Genomic DNA, 21,861 nt, shown 5'->3' with positions numbered 1-21,861 from the left:
ATAAAAAATAAAGTTTTTACAATTTTCAGAACATATTTTTATTGTTCTTTTTTCATTTGCTTTCTACAGTGCAGACCAGTAACTGGATAGGGACATTAAGGGAGAAGAAGAAAGAGTAAATTGCAGCTTGTTGAAGTTTTTGGGATTGAATTCTGAAAATGATCCTTTTAACAGTGATGGGCTTGGAGGCGAGGATGGGGGTCACGCCATTCGCAGCGGGTTAAATAGACTTTCATTTAAAATTACATTTCTCGATCCATCTCCCACTCTCCGGTGGCGCGAGCCTGCACGGTGTCCCGGCGGGGTGTCATCATGCACCTTCACTTTTCAAGTCAATCACAGGCGCGCGGCCATTTGATCGCCTCTACAATTCCCATGGACCAAGCAATTAGCACACACACACACACACACACACACACACACACACACACACACACGCACGCACACACCCACACGTGCGTGTGTGTGTGTGTGTGTGTGTGTGTGTGTGTGTGTGTGTGTGTGTGTGAAATAGAAAGTTAAGACATTGTACGTGCACGTGTCTGGAGCATGTTGTTGGTAATCAATAATGCATTAATACAATTGTGCTGATCATTTAGGAGGTGCAGTTATTTCATCACATGAACATATTCATAAGGGTTCCGTTGACAAGGAGAGCGTGATGTCATATAGCCCTAAAATCCTGTTGTGTTTTGTCCCGAGGCCAAGAGTCTCTGCAGGTTAAATGAGAGTTCAGATGTGTTGATTGATGATTTTTTTTTTACCACGAACGGGCAAGGAACCATATATGGTAACTTCGCTGACCTTGATTTTGAAGATGAAAAATAATATATATTTTAAAAATTTCACTCAAGTAAAAATGTCTTCTTATGTCCTCCAATAACACTCTATGGGTTGAAATGTAGAATTTCAAAGTATTTCAATGAGTGCCCTATAAAGGGTTAATGGTAGACCTAGAGGCTATGCTAAGATACGTATGCTATAGTATTACATGCTATATTATACGTATATCTATGCAGCTACAGTCTATATGTTTCTATTTTGATATGTGATTATTGGAATAATGGATCTGTAAAACGAAAGCTGGTTCGAGACGTTTATATGAGTTTAGAGACGAGGTTCACAAACTCCGGTCCAGATTTCACCTGGTCACACGTGTTCCACGTCACCTAAGGCATGTTTATTTAGGCTACCAAATTAATAATTTATAATGTATTATTATTTTCCTCTCATAACTCGATAGTGCTACCTGTTTCTATATTATATTTTATTCTGTCACCATTATTTTATTATTATTGTTATTATTATTAGTAGTAGTAGTAGTAGGCCTATTACAATTCTAATAATAATTGTTATTGTAATTATAATTATCTATCTTGTAATTGGTTTATTATAATTATGATTATCATTAGGCTGATATTAGCTATTCTTATCCACAGTATAAGTATGTGTGCATCATGGTGTCTTCTTACTGTTGCTATACATTTTGTTACCATTGTTCTTTATCATTTCAATATGTTATCATTATTAAACGTTACTGGCACTGTACCCGAGATTTTTTATTTTTTTCTGTATCCCAGAAAAAAGAAACGCCTGCTGCAAACCGAGTCCAGTCCACCGGAGCAGAGCTCCATGTCGAGCTTTTTTTCCGTTTCTCCCAAATTAACTTTAATGGCAAAAATATATGAAGCTGCTCTTTTCACTCAACGTGAACCAATCAGGCGCGCGGTAATACGCGTGAATGCGAGCGCGCCTTCGAGCCGAGCTCCAGCCTGCAAACAGCTAAGCCTGTCATTAACCCTGGAGGGAGAGGAGGAGAGAGGAAGGACAGAGTCACACCGAGGAAGAGGGAAAGGAACGAGAGGGACAGAGAGAAACACTTGTACGACAATCTCCTGTCAAACAAGAGGTCCTAACAGATCAACATGAATAGTCACTTTGAAGAAGATCTCCACGATCGGGGCGAATGCAACAAGAGCAAGTCTCCCACGCTGCTCTCCTCGTACTGCATAGACAGCATCCTGGGCCGCCGGAGTCCGTGTAAAGTCAGGCTGATAGGGGCGCAAAGTTTGACAGCTCTGCCCGGCAGAAGGGAGCTCGACAAGCCGACCGAAGGTAAGAAAACCCGGCGTCTCTCCAACTACAGTGTGGCTTATTACACGTATAGATTATTACACGTATAGATTATTACACGTATAGATTATTACACGTATATAGATTATTACACGTATAGATACACGTATAGATTATTACACAGATATATTATTACACGTATATATTATTACACGTATAGATTATTACACTATAGTTTATTACACGTATAGATTATTACACGTATAGTTTATTACACGTATAGTTTATTACACGTATAGATTATGTTATTACACGTATAGATTATTACACGTATAGATTATTACACGTATAGATTATTACACGTATAGATTATGCTTTTGTGTTTTTCGGGCAAGATCTTTACAACATGATAATAAAACCCAAGGTATAAAATAATACAGAATGCCGTAAACGTTCAATGAAAGGGCTTGGGAACTAAACGTGTTTTATTTGATCACTTTTTCGCGTTGAGATCACTCATAGATATATCTGCATCTCAGTCCACGCCAATGAGTCATCTCCATGCAACTTTAGACAGAACTCATAATAAATCACACTGTGGACACACTGACCTTCCTATAGGACAATTTTACTATTCGAGTGCAGAGCTCATTATATTATTGCGTTATTTTGTGATATCTTGTGCGTATAACTTTACAAGGAAATGTGCGCCTTCTTGCGCCCATGCAAGTTTATATTTTTCTGTCACCCACACTTCGTCCTCACCTCTTCATACCTTTGGCACCCATGCAGGTTCAACTAAAGACCCCCTTTCTCTCGACACGGACATGCACCTGCTGCCACCCAAGCTGCGCCGGCTCTACGGGCCCGGAGGAAAGTACCTTGACCCCGTGCGGGGGGTCGTTCACGACCACGGGGAGAAATTAGAAAGGGAGCGGCTCTTCATGGACCAAACATGCGAGAGCCTGAAAATCAGTCAGGCGCCGCAGGTGAGCATCAGCCGCAGCAAGTCATACCGGGAGAACGCTTCCCTCAGCCGGGGGGAGGAAGGCCAGAGCCCCGGGGGAGACTCGGAGGACGGGAGGCTGGGGGGCTTGGTGGAGTTGGGCCCGATGAAGTTCGAGGAGGACGCGGGGAGAGAGGACGAGGCATGCGGGGACACATCAGCTGGTCTCTCTCCGAAAGACGAGGAACGAGAGAGCCTCCACGCCGGCGACGGGGACGTGAGGGACGGGGAAGACAGCGTCTGTCTCTCGGCAGGCAGCGACTCGGAGGAGGGGATGCTGAAACGCAAGCAGAGGAGATACAGGACCACCTTCACCAGCTACCAGCTGGAAGAGCTGGAGAGGGCTTTCAACAAGACCCACTACCCCGACGTGTTCACCAGGTAGGCTAGCGCAATCTCTGGGAACATGGATATAGAATAGCACCTAAACCTATCAATATTATAATTATTATAATTAATATTATTAATAATAATAATACAAACAATAGGCCTATCATAAATATTATTATTAATTGTATTATTATTATTATTACTACAATAATGACGTTTTTATAAAATATGCATGTTATCTTCATAGACGGCCGAATGCATCAACGAATGTCACAAATCTACATAAACCTCCATGTTTCTCCATCTAAACTTGAGGATAATTTCATGTAGGACTAGACCTATCTGAAGCAGATTTTGGATTGGTTACATTGGTCCAAATAGCGAATTACTGTGGCCAAGGTTACCAATAGACCTATACATTTTTACTCGTTTTTGGCTTGAAGACCAGACCAAACGTAATTCTTCATGTCGTCTATTTCACACTCTTTGACACCTGTCCACCGAACCTGGGCTAAGAGAGCACAATAGCTCAAACTGGTATAGATAGCACTAACCCGTTTGTTGCATACCTCACCGTATTGTTACAGGTGATATTGATATTACTCTCATGAGGAAAATTATCTGGTGCAGCTCACATAATGCCAGTACATTCAGCACAAATTAGGTTTCTGGGCCTTCTCAAGCCCAATGGTAAAAGCACCCACGCACACGCACACACACACACACACACACACACACACACACACACACACACACCACCACACACACACACACACACACACACACACACACACACCACACACACACACACACACACACACACACACACACACACACACACACACACACACACACACACACACACACAGTGACGCAACAGATCATCTCTCTCTCTCTCTCTCTCTCTCTCTCTCTCTCTCACTATTGTATTATTTTCTGACCATATAAAGTCTACGTGTCGTAGACTCGCTTGGATCATTTTCATTCAAAATGATTTCCAGAATGAATAGCATAATATGATAATTCTGAAATATTGTTCCTCCGTGCATTGTGTTTTTCTTCATGCATGCAGACAAATGTCTCGCTTATTATTATTTTTTTATTTTTTTTTAAATCACATCAAGGATTTAAAGTAACTCGGTACATATTCAGATAGCTGTAGCCTTCCATTTTGTTTCTATAACATTCTATGTTACATAACACACATTTGTGCTGATCTATTTTAAACATTGACATATTAATGTTGATGTTACAAAACACGCCGTGGGAGTATAGTATTCAAAAGTATTTCACGACTCTCAGATATCCCAAATTCTAGAATAAAAAATATGGCGCAAAAGGGAATTAAAAATGGTCTTAAATATTGCACGGAAAATTGTGCTCCCGAATAGACAAGGCCGTTGATCGTTTTTCTGCAGTAATAACATAATAACACATCGACAAAACGGGATAATTCTTAGGATAATAATATTTAACAGGTTACTTTTGTCACATAATATTGATAGGCCTATACTTGATCGATGTTTCCTATTGATGTGGTTTATTTCAAAGGCGAAATTGCAATCAATTTGTGCAGGTAGCCTTTCATCACTTTCAACAGAATGCTCGATGGCTTTTGTACTATGTTATTATGTCGACCATTATGTCGTTCCAGTGACTAAAGAAAAACCCTTGTATAAGAGAGCCATTATGGAAAGAATATCACAATAACCCGGACAATTTCTCAAACCACTGCCAGGGAAATATAAAGGCAGTCTTATCGCTGTGTGGGTTGTTTGAACAATTCTATGGTGGGCTGTTGTTAACGGTAGAAAACATGTCAGGAGAACTTCCTGGTCACACACAATAGGTGACGTTAGAATTATAAGGTTCTATCTCAATTTTTGGTCAAAATTTAGTTTTTTACATAATCTGAATCATTAGGTGTTTATTAATGCCTGTGTGGTGTTATTTTTTTAAATGTTGACATTTTTGAGTTAGTAATTCATAAAATACAAAGGTTCCATCTCACAAAACATAATGGAATGTAAACACGTTGACGCTCAATATCTCTGAACTCCCCTAAACGGAGATAGAACCTTATCATTCTAAACGGAGATAGAACCTTATCATTCTAAACGGAGATAGAACCTTATCATTCTAAACGGAGATAGAACCTTATCATTCTAAACTCTAAACGAGTAGCCTATAACTTATTTCCCACCTTTCTGTTTCTCCAGAGAAGAGCTGGCGATGCGGCTGGATCTGACCGAGGCACGCGTGCAAGTAAGTGGCCTTGTATAACTGATTATAACCTTGTATAATAGCCTTATTGTTGAAATGATGCTGTCTATTGCGTTCAATAAAGGCTTAAACAAAACAGAGCATGGTGATGAAATATTGCACAAAATAAAGACGAACATAGGACAGGCTTAATTAGGCTATACGTGATTGTTTTATTTAGGCTGTTCAATTTATTATAGGGCTAGCAATTCAATTAAACATTTGGGCCTATCAAAATCGTAATGTGGAATGGATTGAAGGGACATAATCTGATCATTACATTTAAATTGATTTCTGATTGATGATTAAACGTCCTTTATATTTATGTTTAAAAGTGTTAGACTAGCATATTGCAGTAGGTTTTAGTGACACACAAAGGCCAACAAAACGTGAAATAGGTTGCAGCAGAAAATAGAGGGAAGGTAATTTGAGGGTTGAGTGATTTATCACTCTAAAATGTGTTAAATGGACCCAATAGCTGCGTAGGGAAGGTCCTTCCTGTTATTGAAAGTTATTACATGCGAAGGGGGACGTTTTAGTGGTAATTAAGCGCACGCAGATGATTCATAAAAGCTCACTTAGCGCGAGAGCAAACACGGGCTATTTCAGGGAGAAAAATGGTGTTTGAATTCTCATCTCGTGGGAGAGAGAGGGGAGGGAGCGAGAGAGGAGGGGGGGGGAGAGAGAGGAGGGGGGGGAGAGCGAGAGCGAGAGAGGAGGGGGGGGGGAGAGAGGAGCGGGGGGGAGAGAGATAGGAGGGAGGGGGGGAGAGAGAGCGAGAGAGGAGGGAGCGAGAGAGGAGGGGGGGGGAGAGAGAGCGAAAGAGAGGAGGGGAGGGAGAGAGAGAGGAGGGGGGGGAGAGAGAGCGAGAGCGAGAGAGAGGAGGGGAGGGAGCGAGAGAGGAGGGGGGGGGAGAGAGGAGGGGGGGGGGAGCGAGGGGGCGAGAGCGAGAGAGAGGAGGGGAGGGGGGGGGGGATAATGCTATTTGATTTCCCATTATGTGATTGCAATAGACCTGCATTGATCCGATGCCTTGCACTTGGAGGCGAATGAGAGACCATTAAAGGTGTTTGCACCCCCTCCCCTCCCCTCCCTTTACCCCATTGAGAGCAAGGCGTGCATGCATGTCGGAGCCCGGAGCTCATAACCAAAGAGACAACTCAAACACGGTGGAAGCTCCAGGGTTATGGCCGTATGTAAAACAACAGATGTCTCTTTGGGGGCCGTAGGTGAACAAATCACTTAACGGGCGCCATCAGGAGGTGATAAAAACTCATAAATTCCCGAGGGGCCATGTAATGCTAAACAGCTTTGGGAATTGTGTGTGTGTGTGTGTGTGTGTGTGTGTGTGTGTGTGTGTGTGTGTGTGTGTGTGTGTGTGTGTGTGTGTGTGCGTGTGTGTGCGTGTGTGTGTGTGTGTGTGTGTGTGTGTGTGTGTGTGTGTGTGTGTGTGTGTGCGTGTGTGTGTGTGTCGGTTGTGTGTTATGGCTCAAGCCCCCCCATTCGTTTAGTTTCCTTACTGTTGACATTTTCCTCCGTGGATCAGAGGCCGTGTTTCAGCAGCGCAAACTGAGCACCGGGGGAGGCGTGGGAAAGTTAAATACCCTCTCTCGGAGAGTCACTTGTTCTACATTTCGAAGAATTTAATTTAAAGCGCATTAATTGTTATTGGACTCTGTTCAGCGGTTATTTTCTCAGTCTTTTGTTAACATGGTTCTTAATTATCGCGCCCCACCCCAATCTCCAGTCTGCAGGGACCGGATTTTAATTAGCAAACTTAGACTAACGGACCATGAGGATTGAGGTTTAGTGCGCATGTAATTACCGTCGACTTTCCGCCTATTTGTCACCTCCTGAACCGGAGTGACGGGATCTTACGTTAACGGAAACGTTTCCGCCATCCACTCTTACAAGGCTGACGAGTGGGAAATGGCTGTATTGATATAATGGATAGGCTAAACCGTTATATAATTGACAAATGTGTTAGGAATTTTCTCCATGTCTTGTAAACAGTAGGCCTGTAACAGGTGTTGTAGATCAGCTGTCAAACAGATTGCTGTGGTGTAGTAGTAGCCTAGTGGGGGAAAAAAGTCAAGGTTGAACACAACAGAACATTTAAGGAGGAACTAATGGTCTTCGAAATAAAGAGGAAACTAATTATTTCAACCTCTCCCTTCGTGATCTCTCATCTCTTATCAGTTATCAGTTGGTGTCTAACATGTCTCTAACATGTCTCTAACATGTCTCTAACCTGTCTCTAACCTGTCTCTTACCTGTCTCTAACCTGTCTCTAACATGTCTCTAACCTGTCTCTAACCTGTCTCTAACATGTCTCTAACATGTCTCTAACCTGTCTCTAACCTGTCTCTAACATGTCTCTGACCTGACTCTAACATGTCTCTGACCTGTCTCTAACCTGTCTCTAACCTGTCTCTAACATGTCTCTAACATGTCTCTAACATGTCTCTAACATGTCTCTAACCTGTCTCTAACATGTCTCTAACATGTCTCTAACATGTCTCTAACATGTCTCTAACCTGTCTCTAACATGTCTCCTGTCTCTAACCTGTCTCTAACATGTCTCTAACCTGTCTCTAACCTGTCTCTAACATGTCTCTAACATGTCTCTAACATGTCTCTAACATGTCTCTAACATGTCTCTAACCTGTCTCTAACCTGTCTCTAACATGTCTCTAACATGTCTCTAACCTGTCTCTAACCTGTCTCTAACATGTCTCTAACCTGTCTCTAACATGTCTCTAACATGTCTCTAACATGTCTCTAACATGTCTCCTGTCTCTAACCTGTCTCTAACCTGTCTCTAACATGTCTCTAACATGTCTCTAACATGTCTCTAACATGTCTCTAACCTGTCTCTAACATGTCTCTAACATGTCTCTAACCTGTCTCTAACATGTCTCTAACATGTCTCTAACATGTCTCTAACATGTCTCCTGTCTCTAACCTGTCTCTAACCTGTCTCTAACATGTCTCTAACATGTCTCTAACCTGTCTCTAACATGTCTCTAACCTGTCTCTAACCTGTCTCTAACCTGTCTCTAACCTGTCTCTAACCTGTCTCTAACATGTCTCTAACATGTCTCTAACCTGTCTCTAACCTGTCTCTAACATGTCTCTAACCTGTTTCTTTAACCTGTCTCTAACCTTCTCTATCGTCTCTAACCTGTCTCTAACATGTCTCCTGTCTCTAACCTGTCTCTAACCTGTCTCTAACATGTCTCTAACATGTCTCTAACCTGTCTCTAACCTGTCTCTAACATGTCCTATCTACTGTCTCCTGTCTCTAACCGGTCTCTAACCTGTCTCTAACCTGTCTCTAACATGTCTCTAACCTGTCTCTAACCATGTCTCTAACCTGTCTCTAACCTGTCTCTAACCTGTCTCTAACCTGTCTCTAACCTGTCTCTAACCTGTCTCTAACATGTCTCTAACCTGGTCTTGGTCTCTAACCTGTCTCTAACCTGTCTCTAACATGTCTCTAACCTGTCTCTACCTGTCTCTAACCTGTCTCTAACATGTCTCTAACCTGTCTCTAACCTGTCTCTAACTGTCTCTAACCTGTCTCTGTCTCTAAATGTCTCTAACATGTCTCTAACCTGTTCTTACCTGTCTCTAACCATGTCTCTAACATGTCTCTAACATGTCTCTAACCTGTCTCCCTGTCTCTTACCTTGTCTCTTACCTGTCTCAAACCCCTAAACCTGTCTCTAACCTGGGAACCTGGGACCTGTCTCTAACCAGTCTCTAACATGTCTCTAACATGTCTCTAACCTGTCTCCTGTCTCTAACCTGTCTCTAACCTGTCTCTAACCTGTCTCTAACCTTTCTCTAACCTGGGACCTGTCTCTAACCAGTCTCTAACCTGTCTCTGACCTGGGACCTGTCTCTAAGCTGTCTCTACCCTAGCACCTGTCTCTAACCTGTTTCCCGTCGCTCCTGTTCCTCAGGTGTGGTTCCAGAACCGTCGGGCCAAGTGGCGGAAGCGTGAAAAAGCCGGCGTCCCGACCCACCACTCAGGCCTCCCGTTTCCTGGCCCCCTGGGCGCCGCCCACCCTCTCAGCCACTACCTGGAGGGGGGCCCTTTCCCCCCACACCCCCACCCGGCCCTGGAGTCTGCCTGGAGCGCTACCGCTGCCGCCTTCCCCGGCCTGGCTCCTCGCCACAACGGCTCAGCGCAGCACCTCGCCACGCCCCTGGGCCTGGGCACCTTCCTGGGCACGGCCGCCATGTTCCGCCACCCCGCCTTCATGGGACATACCTTCGGCCGGTGAGGCACCTCGGTAGCTCAACACACACACTCCACACACACTCCACACACACTCCACACACACTCCACACACACTCCACACACACTCCACACACACTCCACACACACTCCACGCACACGCACACGCACCAATTCTGTGTTGGACTCGTTTGTGACTCACAAAGTGATCCATCGCTCACCTGAACATCCTCACTCAACCTGTATACGTTTATACGTGTGTGTGTGTGTGTGTGTGTGTGTGTGTGTGTGTGTGTGTGTGTTCTCAGCCAGATTGTCACCTTGCTTGGCCGTGTCTATTCATTAGCCCACAGTGTGATGCTGAAACACAAGCTGTGAGGAGAGGTGTCTGTCAACGTGGACTAACTCCATACCTCCTCCCATTCCGATGGGAACGCGTGGCTTTACCCTTCTTGTATATTATTTTCCTTCATGTGCACTGATGTGAAATAACTGAACTGTCAATTTACTGTTACTGTTAATCAGGTGTGTGCTTATAGACAAATCGTTTTTTTGTTCTTCTATCATGAGGACTGCCAATGGCCCCTGGCCTGAGCTAGATTACTCTTCCTGCTACGACTGGTGGATTGATGATTCACTTGCTTAGTCAAATGTATCGATTGTAAGTCGCTTTGGAATAAGGCGTCTACTAAATGCCAAAAATGTAATGTGATGTAGTTTGTGCTGGGGGAGATTTTCCCTTTAGTCATATTGATTAACCCCTCTCCTCCTCTCCTTCCTCCCTCTGTTCCTCTTTCCCCCTCTCTCTCCCTATTCCCACCCTCCATCATTCTCTCTCTCTCTCTTCCTCTCCATCCTTCTCTCTCTCTCTCAGGCTGTTCTCCAGTATGGGTCCTCTGACCAGCGCTTCCACGGCGGCCTCTCTCCTCCGCCAGACCGCCCTGCCCGTGGAGAGCCCCTCCCACCCTGCCCCCTCGGTCATGTCCGACCCCTCCTCCTCCTCCTCCTCCTCCTCTTCCACCTCTTCCTCAGCCGCGGCCGACCGCAGGGCGTCCAGCATCGCGGCGCTACGCCTCAAGGCCAAGGAGCACTCGGCCCAGCTCACCCAGCTGAACATCCTGCCCACCGGAGCCCCGGGGAAGGAGGTGTGCTGAACGAGCCGTTATACAACCAACCGTCCGTCCGTCCTCCTCCTTCTCTCCCCTGCGGGCTTCGGTCCGTCCGTCCGTCCGTCCCCCCCATCCCCCTCAAGCCCTCATACCTCTGGAGCAGTATGCCCATCCTGATCTTCAATGGGGCTGAATCTCTAAATCCCTCTCCCTCTCCTCCTCCTCCCGCGTTCCCAACCTCACCCGTCACACTTCACCCCAACCCCTAACCCTAGCCCTAACCCCCCCCCCCAACAAAAAGCACGACCAAATTCAAAGAGCACTGGCAAACTGGAGCGCTGTGTGTGTGTGAGTGTGTGTGTGTGAGAGAGAGAGAGCTGGATTCATCATGACTACTAACTAACAGACCGACACCATTGTTGTCACAGAGTTTGCCAAATGGACTTTACCGCTGGCTGTACCTTCAAACTCCCTGACATACACACATACATACGCACACACACGCATGCACACACACACGCACGCACACACGCACTCAGCTGGGAGAGAGAAGAACTACAACCAGAGCTACAAATCAGAATGGACTCTGTGGCTCTTGTCTGGACTACATGAGTTCAACATGGTGCCACTGGATCCAGAACCGCTCCAGTCCGGGCCACTGTCAGTGTCAATAGCAGAGCTGGAGGAGGTCTCCAAGCCAAAGGAAACTGTCCATAGACCTTACACAGCCTAAACTCTGCACTGGAGCCTCTGGTCTAATCTAACCTGCAGCTCACCTGTTCTTGAGTCAGAGTCAGTTGGTCAACATTGATAGGTGATTTGAATTTCACTTCAGCCTGATTCAAAGCGAAAGAACCCTCGATAAAAAATGTTTTTTAATAAGAGCTTTTTGGTTATATTCCAATCATTTTCTTTTTTTAGCTGACTGAATTTAACTAAAGGACAAGCAACGTGAGGTTTAGATTATATCAGGGTCTCCTACGGCTGAACTGTGCACGAATAAAACTGTGTAAATATTATTGTAAAAAAAAAAAAAAAAAAAAGGATAATTTTCAAAACAGAGCCCTGTATATTTGAGAAGAGACCATGTTTTGAGAAGTTGCACTTGGTGTAGTGTTGTATGAAAGTTGCCCTTTGTAGAATGTCCCCTGTGCTCATGAAATATTAGGTTTTTAGATGATTATTTATGTCGAACCTGTTTCCCAATGGATCGATCGCAGGGCAGGGGTTTTTAAGTGATTGTAGGCTACCTTTCCTGGATTAGTGCTGCATAATTGAATAAATGAAATTGGTGGAATGATTTATCCTTTTGATTATTATTTCCAACCCGTATAGAACTGACATAGGTTTAAAACAGGATATTTAAAAAATGTGATACAGAACTATAGAACTATTAATAAAATTCCTATGAAGAACTGATGTTTTCTGTCTTAAGTAAAAATGTTAATAATATTATCCTACATTCTCAAATTAAAATGATAAAGAAAAAGTGTTATTATATATTTTTGCAAATGAATACCACAACTGTAAAAGAGAGATAAAGGTGATATTTGACCGTTAGGCCCAGGCCCACATTTTGAACATCATTTTTTAGAATAGGCCTTTATTTATAGATGTTTGAGATAAATATAGGCTAATCTCTGGTGTCTGTAAATATTTTTTTTTATGAACTGGAATTACCCTTTAGTTTAAAATCATTACATTTGCTAAATGAATACCAATAAAACGAATGAATAGCCTACACATGTGTGGGGGGAGGACTCACATGGGGAGGTATTTGGCGTTCGGTATGCGACCTTAGATAAATGAAAGAGAAAGTGAATTAGTGCGGTAATGACAAATAATTCAGGGCCGCTTGTGTGGCTCTGGTCTCTTCAGTTCAAAAATCCAGACCCATATATTCATGAGGTAAACCCCCACATGTGAAAGGGTTTTCAATTAGAGCGACCACTTTATCTGGGGCCTCTTCACAAAACACGCTTTAAAAACTTGTAAAAGCGCTCAATTAGTCTTAACATCTGTAATGCCTTGTCGATGGAAGCGAGTCTCTTTGTCATTAATGAAGTAACAAACCACTGTATCAGAAAGTCTTTCTCTCGAGTTCCCCCCAGCCCACCCTTTAGCCCACCTCCCCGAGTCTTAATTCCCCCAAATCCCCTCCTCTGAGTCCCAGGACGTATCGCAGCGATCAATGCTCTCCTTTCAGGGAAGTCATCTCTCGCCCGTTTGACCCGGCCATGGTGCAGGAGCAAATCGCGTGAAATTACCTCTCGGATTAATTGAGTCTCTTTTATGGGCCGGTCCGGTGAAAAACCTTTCACTCGCCTTGTTTTCTACCTGCTAATCCGCCTCATTCTGACGCTGCAAACAAGCGGGACCAGACAAGGGATAAATGGACATAGGCACAGTTTGGAGAAAGAGAGAGTGTTGTGTGTGTGTGTGTGTGTGTGTGTGTGTGTGTGTGTGTGTGAGAGAGATGGAGGAGACAGAGAGACAGGGAGAGGGGGGGGTGCGGTATCTGAACTTTCTCCAGATAGGACGGTTCTGATTCGACACTTACTATTCCCATAAATACTATGAGAATTAGTCCGAAAAATAGGGAAAAAAATAAAGAAAGCAATTTTCTCTCGTGCACCCATAACCTCCCATCGACATGAACTCTGAGAACGTTTTTTTTATTTTATTTATTCTGATTCTATAGAAAGGACCACTAGAGCGTGGTTTCTGTAAGGCCTATAGGATTTTTTTTATGAGGTTGTCCAGGGGGCTTTAATCTTATTGTGAACATTACTAATGAATGGCAAACCAATTTGCCCCTAATATCTGGGGAATGCCGGGCGCAATCCGGGAGGCGGAGGACCCGCTGCGTGCGAGGCTTATAAACGTTCGTTCTTCCAGCGATAAAAAAAGACCGAATTGAAATGAGTATCCCGTCATGGCACCGGGCGCGCACACACACACACACACACACACACACACACACACACACACACACACACACACACACACACACACACACACACACACACACACACACACACACACACACACACACACACACACACACACACACACACACACACACACACACACACACACACACACACACACACACAACACACGATGGAGAAGAGTTTGGACCTTCTTTCACCCATCGCGTAGCCATATCGTGACGTTAGAATTATAAGGTTCTATCTCCATTTTTTTCAAAATTGAGTTTTTTACATAATCTGATCCATTAGGTGTTTATTAATGCCTGTGTGGTGTTATTTTTTTTAAATGTTGACATTTTTGAGTTAGTAATTAATAAAATACAAAGGTTCCATCTCCCAAAACATAATGGACTGTAAAAACTTTGACGCTCAATATCTCTGAACTGCCCTAAACGGAGATAGCACCTTATCATTCTAAACGGAGATAGAACCTTATCATTCTAAACGGAGATAGAACCTTATCATTCTAAGCTCACGATGTGTCACCATCAAACACCAATGCATTCCATTAGCTATAGGCTATGGGGACCAATGCACGAATCGGATGACGAATCCTGTCACTATGAACATTTAGGCTACTGAATGTGTTCAAATTAAATTGTAATAGACATGGCCAGGCCTCTGGACTGTTTCTCGACTAGCTACGGTTTTTGAGAAGAAAAACTAGAGGCGTATATTGCATAGAGCCAACGTCTACCGAGGACAATCTTCTCACAATGGTCGGCTAATGCGATTGCCTAAGAAGAAAATGGTTCCACAATGACGCGCCTCCAATTTTCATCATTGCCATCCCTGCCTTTGCTCGACGTGAGACTGATTTCCCCGATTCTCCGGGGCCTCATCTCTCTCCCACAATGTCCCCGGCGACAGAATAGACCCAATCACTCTGCGCCTTCCAGCCGGCCCGCTCCTCTCTCCAGTCCCCAAGCTTTGATGAAGAGTCGCCTCCTCCGGAGGGGCAGATGAGAGGACCGCTGTGAAAGGCCTGAATAGCGGGCCTCTGGCACTCTGGTCCCTTTTGGTGCGCCCCTTAATTCCCCCGTCTCTTTCGCTCTCATCCAATTAGCTCAGTGTATTAAGCGGTTTATCGTCTCATAGCCGCCCTTTCAGCCCGAACAAGAGGGACACTTTGCAATAGGACCAGCTCTCCTTTTGACACCCCTCTCTCTCTCTTGTATACTTACATGTTCCACCGCGCTATGAATAATAGGGACAGAATAGACCGCTAATTCCCTCATCAAAGAATACCTTGTCCGTCGCTTTGCTCAACACCACTATTCTGGTCAAAAAGACAGGCAATAAAGCTTAACATAACAAAAAAAAAACCGACTCGTTCGCTCTTATTAGCTTAGCGAGGTCGAATTAATGCGCAGCCTAGTTCGTCCGGGTTTATTGGGGTAGAAAGCCCACGCACACTCGCTGAGACGCGCACTCAGGAAGCGCGCACGGAGACTGTGGTGAATTAAGCCAGATCCGCACGCTACTGATGACCTAATCTTATAAAAGTGGAATTTGAAGGTATGGCGGAGAATTGCCGACAACTGTTTTACAGCTTTTAAGTTTATTTGATTTAATAAATATATAAAGCTATAGCCTACCCACTGCGCGTACACACACACACACACACACACACACACACACACACACACACACACACACACACACAGACAGACAGACAGAGACAGAGATACCCTGAAGTCCGTGTTTGATTAGGAGTGTGACAGCCGAGTCTCATTATAAGACTCAGTCCATTATTTCTCTATTAGGCACCAGAATGACCCGTGTAATTGCACTCTATGATCAGTTTATAATGGGAAAAAAAACAAAAAACACAGCACTACTGTCCTGGATGTGTGTGTGTGCGCGCGTGTGTGATGGGTCTTGTTTGGTTAATAGAAACACAGACACATTGAAATTCTCTCTCACACACACACACACACACACACACACACACACACACACACACAGTGTAGGCTCAATTTAAGAGTGCGGAGTGGTATAAGTGTTCAGCCCACTTATGTTGGTTCTTCTACTAGCTAGCATGTAAAGTGATTTCTGAAGCGCAGCAGTTATGGAAATAGCACTGGCGATGATGAGACCAAGTAAAAATAATCACTTGCCTGTCATTATGAACACAGAACTAGTGAATTCTGCAAAACACACCATATAATCCCTAATAGACTAATATAAATATTGCGCGGGCGTGCGCGCGCACGCACACACACACACACACACACACACACACACACACACACACACACACACACACACACCCACACCCACACACCCACACCCACACACACTAAATACACAGTTATGGAAGTTTCTGTATCAAAAGGCTTTATTAATATCAAACACATTCCAAAAGCAGAGTATGAATAATTACATTACAATAACAGTCAGAAAACGGACTAAAAAACACCATCTCCACACACAGAAGGGCAGACAAGCACATGAAAATGACATCGCTTAAACAGACGTTAGAAACAACAATCTTGTCTCCCTGTCCATCTCTCAGCATGTGCGCGCACACACACACACACACACCATGAACAGGGGGTAATCCAAACAAGTGTCCAATCGTTGCAGGAGTTGGGTGTACTCACTGTCCAGGGTTCTCGTATCATTGGCTAATTGCTGTGCTGTGAAGTACACTGGGAGCTGAGGAGAAGCCAATTCTGAGGACAGATATCTGGACAAATAGCCTCCTCAGCCACCTCCCTCCCCCTAACAATTCTATGGACTGATATCTAGCACTGATTGCGTCTCCTCCCCCTCCCCCCCCCCCACCCCCCCCCACAGACACACACACACCACCCCCATCTGCCCTTCCCCAACAGGGATGAAGGGGTCATGGTACGGTGATTGACCGTGTGTCTGTGTGTGTGTGTGTGTGTGTGTAGAGAGAGTCTTTAGCCCAATTTACCAGCCAATCATGAGAGCTGGACGTGCTATAGACTGCACCTAGCAGGCGGCAGAGTTAATGCCCCAAATCACATTTTTTTTTACATAAAATTACATTACAAAAACTACATTACCCAGAGAACCTTGGTGACATACACACTCATACAAACATCAATCATTGTGTGGAATTTGAGGGCTGAGGCGTCTGACATAGAAGACACACACTCATTCATATGGGGAACCTGGGGCAGATCAGATCCAGGACATGCTAATCAACCGTAAGGCGGGCCTTCAGAGCCTGACTCCTGAGCTGGTAGGATGTCCCAGCTGTCAGTCAGAGCCTCCAATTCAGCATTGGTGGCTTTTAACAGTAGCCATCGTTTCATTCTGTTTACAGGCCAGCACCGGTGGACCATTTAAAAACCACTAACATGGTTGTCACAGCTGCGATATTCAAAAGAGAATATCATTAGCTATACAACATCTTTATTTTAAGTGTCAGTTTAGACCCAGAAACAGGAAGTTACGGTCGGCCGTGGACTACCGTTTCGAACGCTTAGCGAACGTTAGCGCACATTCGCTAACAATTAGCCTCGTTGAGCGCACCTCAGGTGTTAAGATGCCGGCGCTGGGGGGTCTTTGGGGGGGTTTACTTGAGGGAGGTGAAGGCCTGGAAGAGTTTGGCCAGGTTGACCTCAGAGTATCCGCTGGCGGTCAGGGTGCTGTCAGCCACGTCCTTCAGCCTTTTGTACACCTCCCTCTCAGCCTTCCATCCCGTCTTAAACCTCGCTAGAGAGAGAGAGAGAGAGAGGTCACTTTTAGACATTTTTACCCCGAAAGCAATGAAAGGCTGCTGGTTTATCCCTTAGTGACCCCTATAATCCCTTCCGTCTTCCGAATCATGTCAAACATCTCCACTAGTGTGTATAAGAATGGGGAGGACGGGGGGGGGCCCAGTAGGGATCAGTTTTATGTTTTAGGACCAGATTAACCAGTAGAATCTCAGAATTGACACCCGGATTGGAGGCTGAGATAGAAAGGAGAGGGAAAAGGGAGAGGAGAGGGTAAGGAGAGGAAAAGGAGAGATTCCCCCTCCATCTCGCAGGAATAAAAGCTTTGAAGTTTATTTCACTCTTTACCGGCCACTTCACAGATCTACAGCCATACGGAAGTATCACTTGGGGGATGGATCATAAACTTGGACCGTGGGGTCGTTACCGACAGACAAACAGCCATCAATGGTGTAACACACGGACAATGTAACACACGGTGTAAGACACGGACGACGGCTGTCAGAACCGCAGAGTCTCTACCCATCTTCCGTCAGACACTGAAGACCCATCTCTTCAGGCTACACCTTAACTGCTCCTCCTGAGACATCTACTACCCCCCAGCACTGCGTCTCCTGAGACACCCGCTTTTCCCCTTTACTGTGTCCCCTATGACTTTGACTGCCCCCCCTGTACTGTTTCTCTGTTTCTCCAGTGTCTATACAAAAAAAGTATTTTTGTTCCTTCTATCACGGAGACTGCCAACGGCCCCTGGCCTGAGCTAGATTACTCTTCCTGCTACGACTGGTGGATTGATGATTCACTTGCTTAGTCAAATGTATTAATTGTAAGTCGCTTTGGAATAAGGCGTCTGCTAAATGGCAATTTTTTAATGAAAATGTAAAATGAAACTGCCTCTCTCTTTTCCCCTCAGGAGGGCTCTAAGGGCTAGGCTACACGATGATCTGACCTCTGTTTTCCTCTGTTTTCTGTTTTCACACCGTCGTGCAAAAGAATCTCTGGCCTCTGGAACCTCTGGCCCGCGTATTACGGGATCATTCAAGTACACCGGGCATGCTCGTGCTGGTAGACCCAGGAAATGATTCCAGTAGAATTGAGACAGTACCGTAAAATGCTAGAAATTCATTTGTTTTCATTAATACGGTAGTAATGTCAACTCCCGCAGTCGCGATAAATCTCCTCTTCACTATTATATATAGTATACTTTATTAATCTGTGTATCTTTAGGTTGTATGAAATGAGCCGATGCATAATAGACTTTATGATCATTGTTGGAAGACGGTCAATAATGTCATGTCCCTGCACTGCCCGCTATCTGCCCTCACAGAGAAACTCCCTCACAGAGAAACTCCCTCACAGAGAGAAACTCCCTCACAGAGAAACTCCCTCACAGAGAGAAACTCCCTCACAGAGAGAAACTCCCTCACAGAGAAACTCCCTCACAGAGAGAAACTCCCTCACAGAGAAACTCCCTCACAGAGAAACTCCCTCACAGAGAAACTCCCTCACAGAGAAACTCCCTCACAGAGAAACTCCCTCACAGAGAGAAACTCCCTCACACAGAGAAACTCCCTCACAGAGAAACTCCCTCACAGAGAGAAACTCCCTCACAGAGAGAAACTCCCTCACAGAGAGAAACTCCCTCACAGAGAGAAACTCCCTCACAGAGAGAAACTCCCTCACACAGAGATACACCCTCACAGAGAAACTCCCTCACAGAGAAACTCCCTCACAGAGAAACTCCCTCACAGAGAAACTCCCTCACAGAGAAACTCCCTCACAGAGAAACTCCCTCAGAGAGAAACTCCCTCACAGAGAGAAACTCCCTCACAGAGAAACTCCCTCACAGAGAAACTCCCTCACAGAGAAACTCCCTCACAGAGAGAAACTCCCTCACAGAGAAACTCCCTCACAGAGAAACTCCCTCACACAGAGAAACTCCCTCACAGAGAAACTCCCTCACAGAGAGAAACTCCCTCACAGAGAAACTCCCTCACAGAGAGAAACTCCCTCACAGAGAGAAACTCCCTCACAGAGAAACTCCCTCACAGAGAAACTCCCTCACAGAGAAACTCCCTCACAGAGAGAAACTCCCTCACAGAGAAACTCCCTCACAGAGAGAAACTCCCTCACAGAGAAACTCCCTCACACAGAGAAACTCCCTCACAGAGAAACTCCCTCACAGAGAAACTCCCTCACAGAGAGAAACTCCCTCACAGAGAAACTCCCTCACAGAGAGAAACTCCCTCACAGAGAAACTCCCTCACAGAGAGAAACTCCCTCACAGAGAGAAACTCCCTCACAGAGAGAAACCCTCACAGAGAAAAACCCTCACAGAGAGAAACTCTCACAGAGAAACTCCCTCACAGAGAAAAACCCTCACAGAGAGAAACTCCCTCACAGAGAGAAACCCTCACAGAGAAACTCCCTCACAGAGAGAAACCCTCACAGAGAAACTCCCTCACAGAGAAACTCCCTCACAGAGAGAAACTCCCTCACAGAGAGAAACTCCCTCACAGAGAAACTCCCTCACAGAGAAACTCCCTCACAGAGAAACTCTCACAGAGAGAAACTCCCTCACAGAGAGAAACTCCCTCACAGAGAGAAACTCCCTCACACAGAGAAACTCTCACACAGAGAAACTCCCTCACAGAGAAACTCCCTCACAGAGAGAAACTCCCTCACAGAGAGAAACTCCCTCACAGAGAGAAACTCCCTCACAGAGAGAAACCCTCACAGAGAGAAACCCTCAGAGAGAGAAACCCTCACAGAGAAACTCCCTCACAGAGAAACTCCCTCACAGAGAGAAACACCCTCACAGAGAGAAACCCTCAGAGAGAAACTCCCTCACAGAGAGAAACCCTCACAGAGAAACTCCCTCACACAGTTTTCGTATCTTCGCCGCCCCAGCTCTCGAAATCTGCGGAGTCATGTGGCATCAAACGGTCGCCGTTTCCGGTACTGTGCAGCCCTGCCCTAAGAGGAGCCCTGGTCTGGCCCTGCTCTGGCCCTGGTCTGACCCCGTTAGGATCCAACCCCATTTACTTTGCATCTGTGTGTGTTCTTCACTACCTGTCACTATCATACGTTTTATCAATCCCTCCATCTGCTACCACTCTCCTCTTTCCAGGTTCCATCAATCCCTCTGTCTGTGTGTGTGTGTGTGTGTATGTGTGTGTGTGTCTCTGCAATCTTCCTTCCTGTCTGGTGCATTAGTGGCTGTTGTATAAATACAGTGGGACTGACTGGCCATTGGGAACAACGGTTAAATACACAGTGAGAGGGGAAGGTAACACACACACACACCCACACACACACACACGAACCTACAAGAAATACACAAGAGTAACAGCATAAGCTAAAGCAAACACACTCTCACTCACATCGTGGCTATCAAGTCTACACACACACCACCAGCAGCCATTACCAGATAATCCTTACCTCAGTAAAGAGAGAGAGAGAGAGAGAGAGAGAGAGAGAGAGAGAGAGAGAGAGACACACACACACACACACACACACACACACACACACACACACACACACACAGGAGAGAGCAGAATAGTACAAGCAAGAGATTGGGGGGGGGGGGGGGGGAGAAAGAAGATGATGCATGATCAAGCGAAAGCAATCATGTCATCATTTCTGAAAGGTAGGAGAAAATAATTCTTTTTTTTCTCTCCTCCTCCTCCTCCTCCTTTTTTTCACTCCTGCTCCCCTCCTCAATCACAGTGTGGGGAATGGATAAAAGAATGATTTAAGAGTCAGGGAAAGAAGGAGAAGGAGAGAAAAGCTGGAGTACTCGCAGTCAGTTGGTGCTCAGTATGGGGTGGCAGACAGTTCAAATAAATAGCCTTTCTTAAAAGAGAGTGAGAGAGAGAGGCAGAGAGAGATAGAGAGTAGAGAGAGAGAGGGAGGGGCAGCAAAAGAAGGTAAAAGGGAGAAGAGAGAGGAGAGAAAGAGGAACCAACATGCTAAAAGGGGACAGGAGACAGAGAGGGCAAGCAGAAAAAAACAAGGGAGAGAAAAGAATGAGAGAGGAGATCGACAGAAGATGATACGAGAGTGAGAGAGCACGGGAGAAGAAAGCAATACACGCACACCCACACACACACACCCACACACACACACCCACACACACACACACACA

General features: G+C 45.2%; 2 protein-coding genes across 2 annotated transcripts in view; one reads left to right on the top strand and one right to left on the bottom strand.

Annotated features, from left to right (window-relative positions):
- Positions 1-1,925: 1,925 nt before the first annotated feature.
- arxa (aristaless related homeobox a) lies at positions 1,926-11,071 on the top strand (the record flags this gene model as incomplete). The annotated part of the gene is made up of 5 exons (XM_080543448.1): positions 1,926-2,115; positions 2,866-3,460; positions 5,629-5,674; positions 9,640-9,959; positions 10,792-11,071. 5 exons carry the CDS (start codon positions 1,926-1,928, stop codon positions 11,069-11,071), a joined length of 1,431 nt encoding a protein of 476 aa, XP_080399574.1.
- A 6,501-nt stretch (positions 11,072-17,572) lies between these two features.
- Positions 17,573-21,861, bottom strand: part of pola1 (polymerase (DNA directed), alpha 1) — a gene marked incomplete at both ends in the record, with an annotated part of 67,812 nt that continues 63,523 nt past the window's right edge. The window contains 1 exon segment of the mRNA XM_080543619.1: positions 17,573-17,712. Coding sequence (XP_080399745.1) covers positions 17,573-17,712 — 140 coding nt within the window.

This window comes from Nansenia antarctica, assembly GCF_963989245.1.
Source record: "Nansenia antarctica genome assembly, chromosome: 12".
In the NCBI taxonomy this organism is placed as follows: domain Eukaryota; kingdom Metazoa; phylum Chordata; class Actinopteri; order Argentiniformes; family Microstomatidae; genus Nansenia; species Nansenia antarctica.
This window is presented reverse-complemented; position numbering and strand designations above follow the sequence as displayed.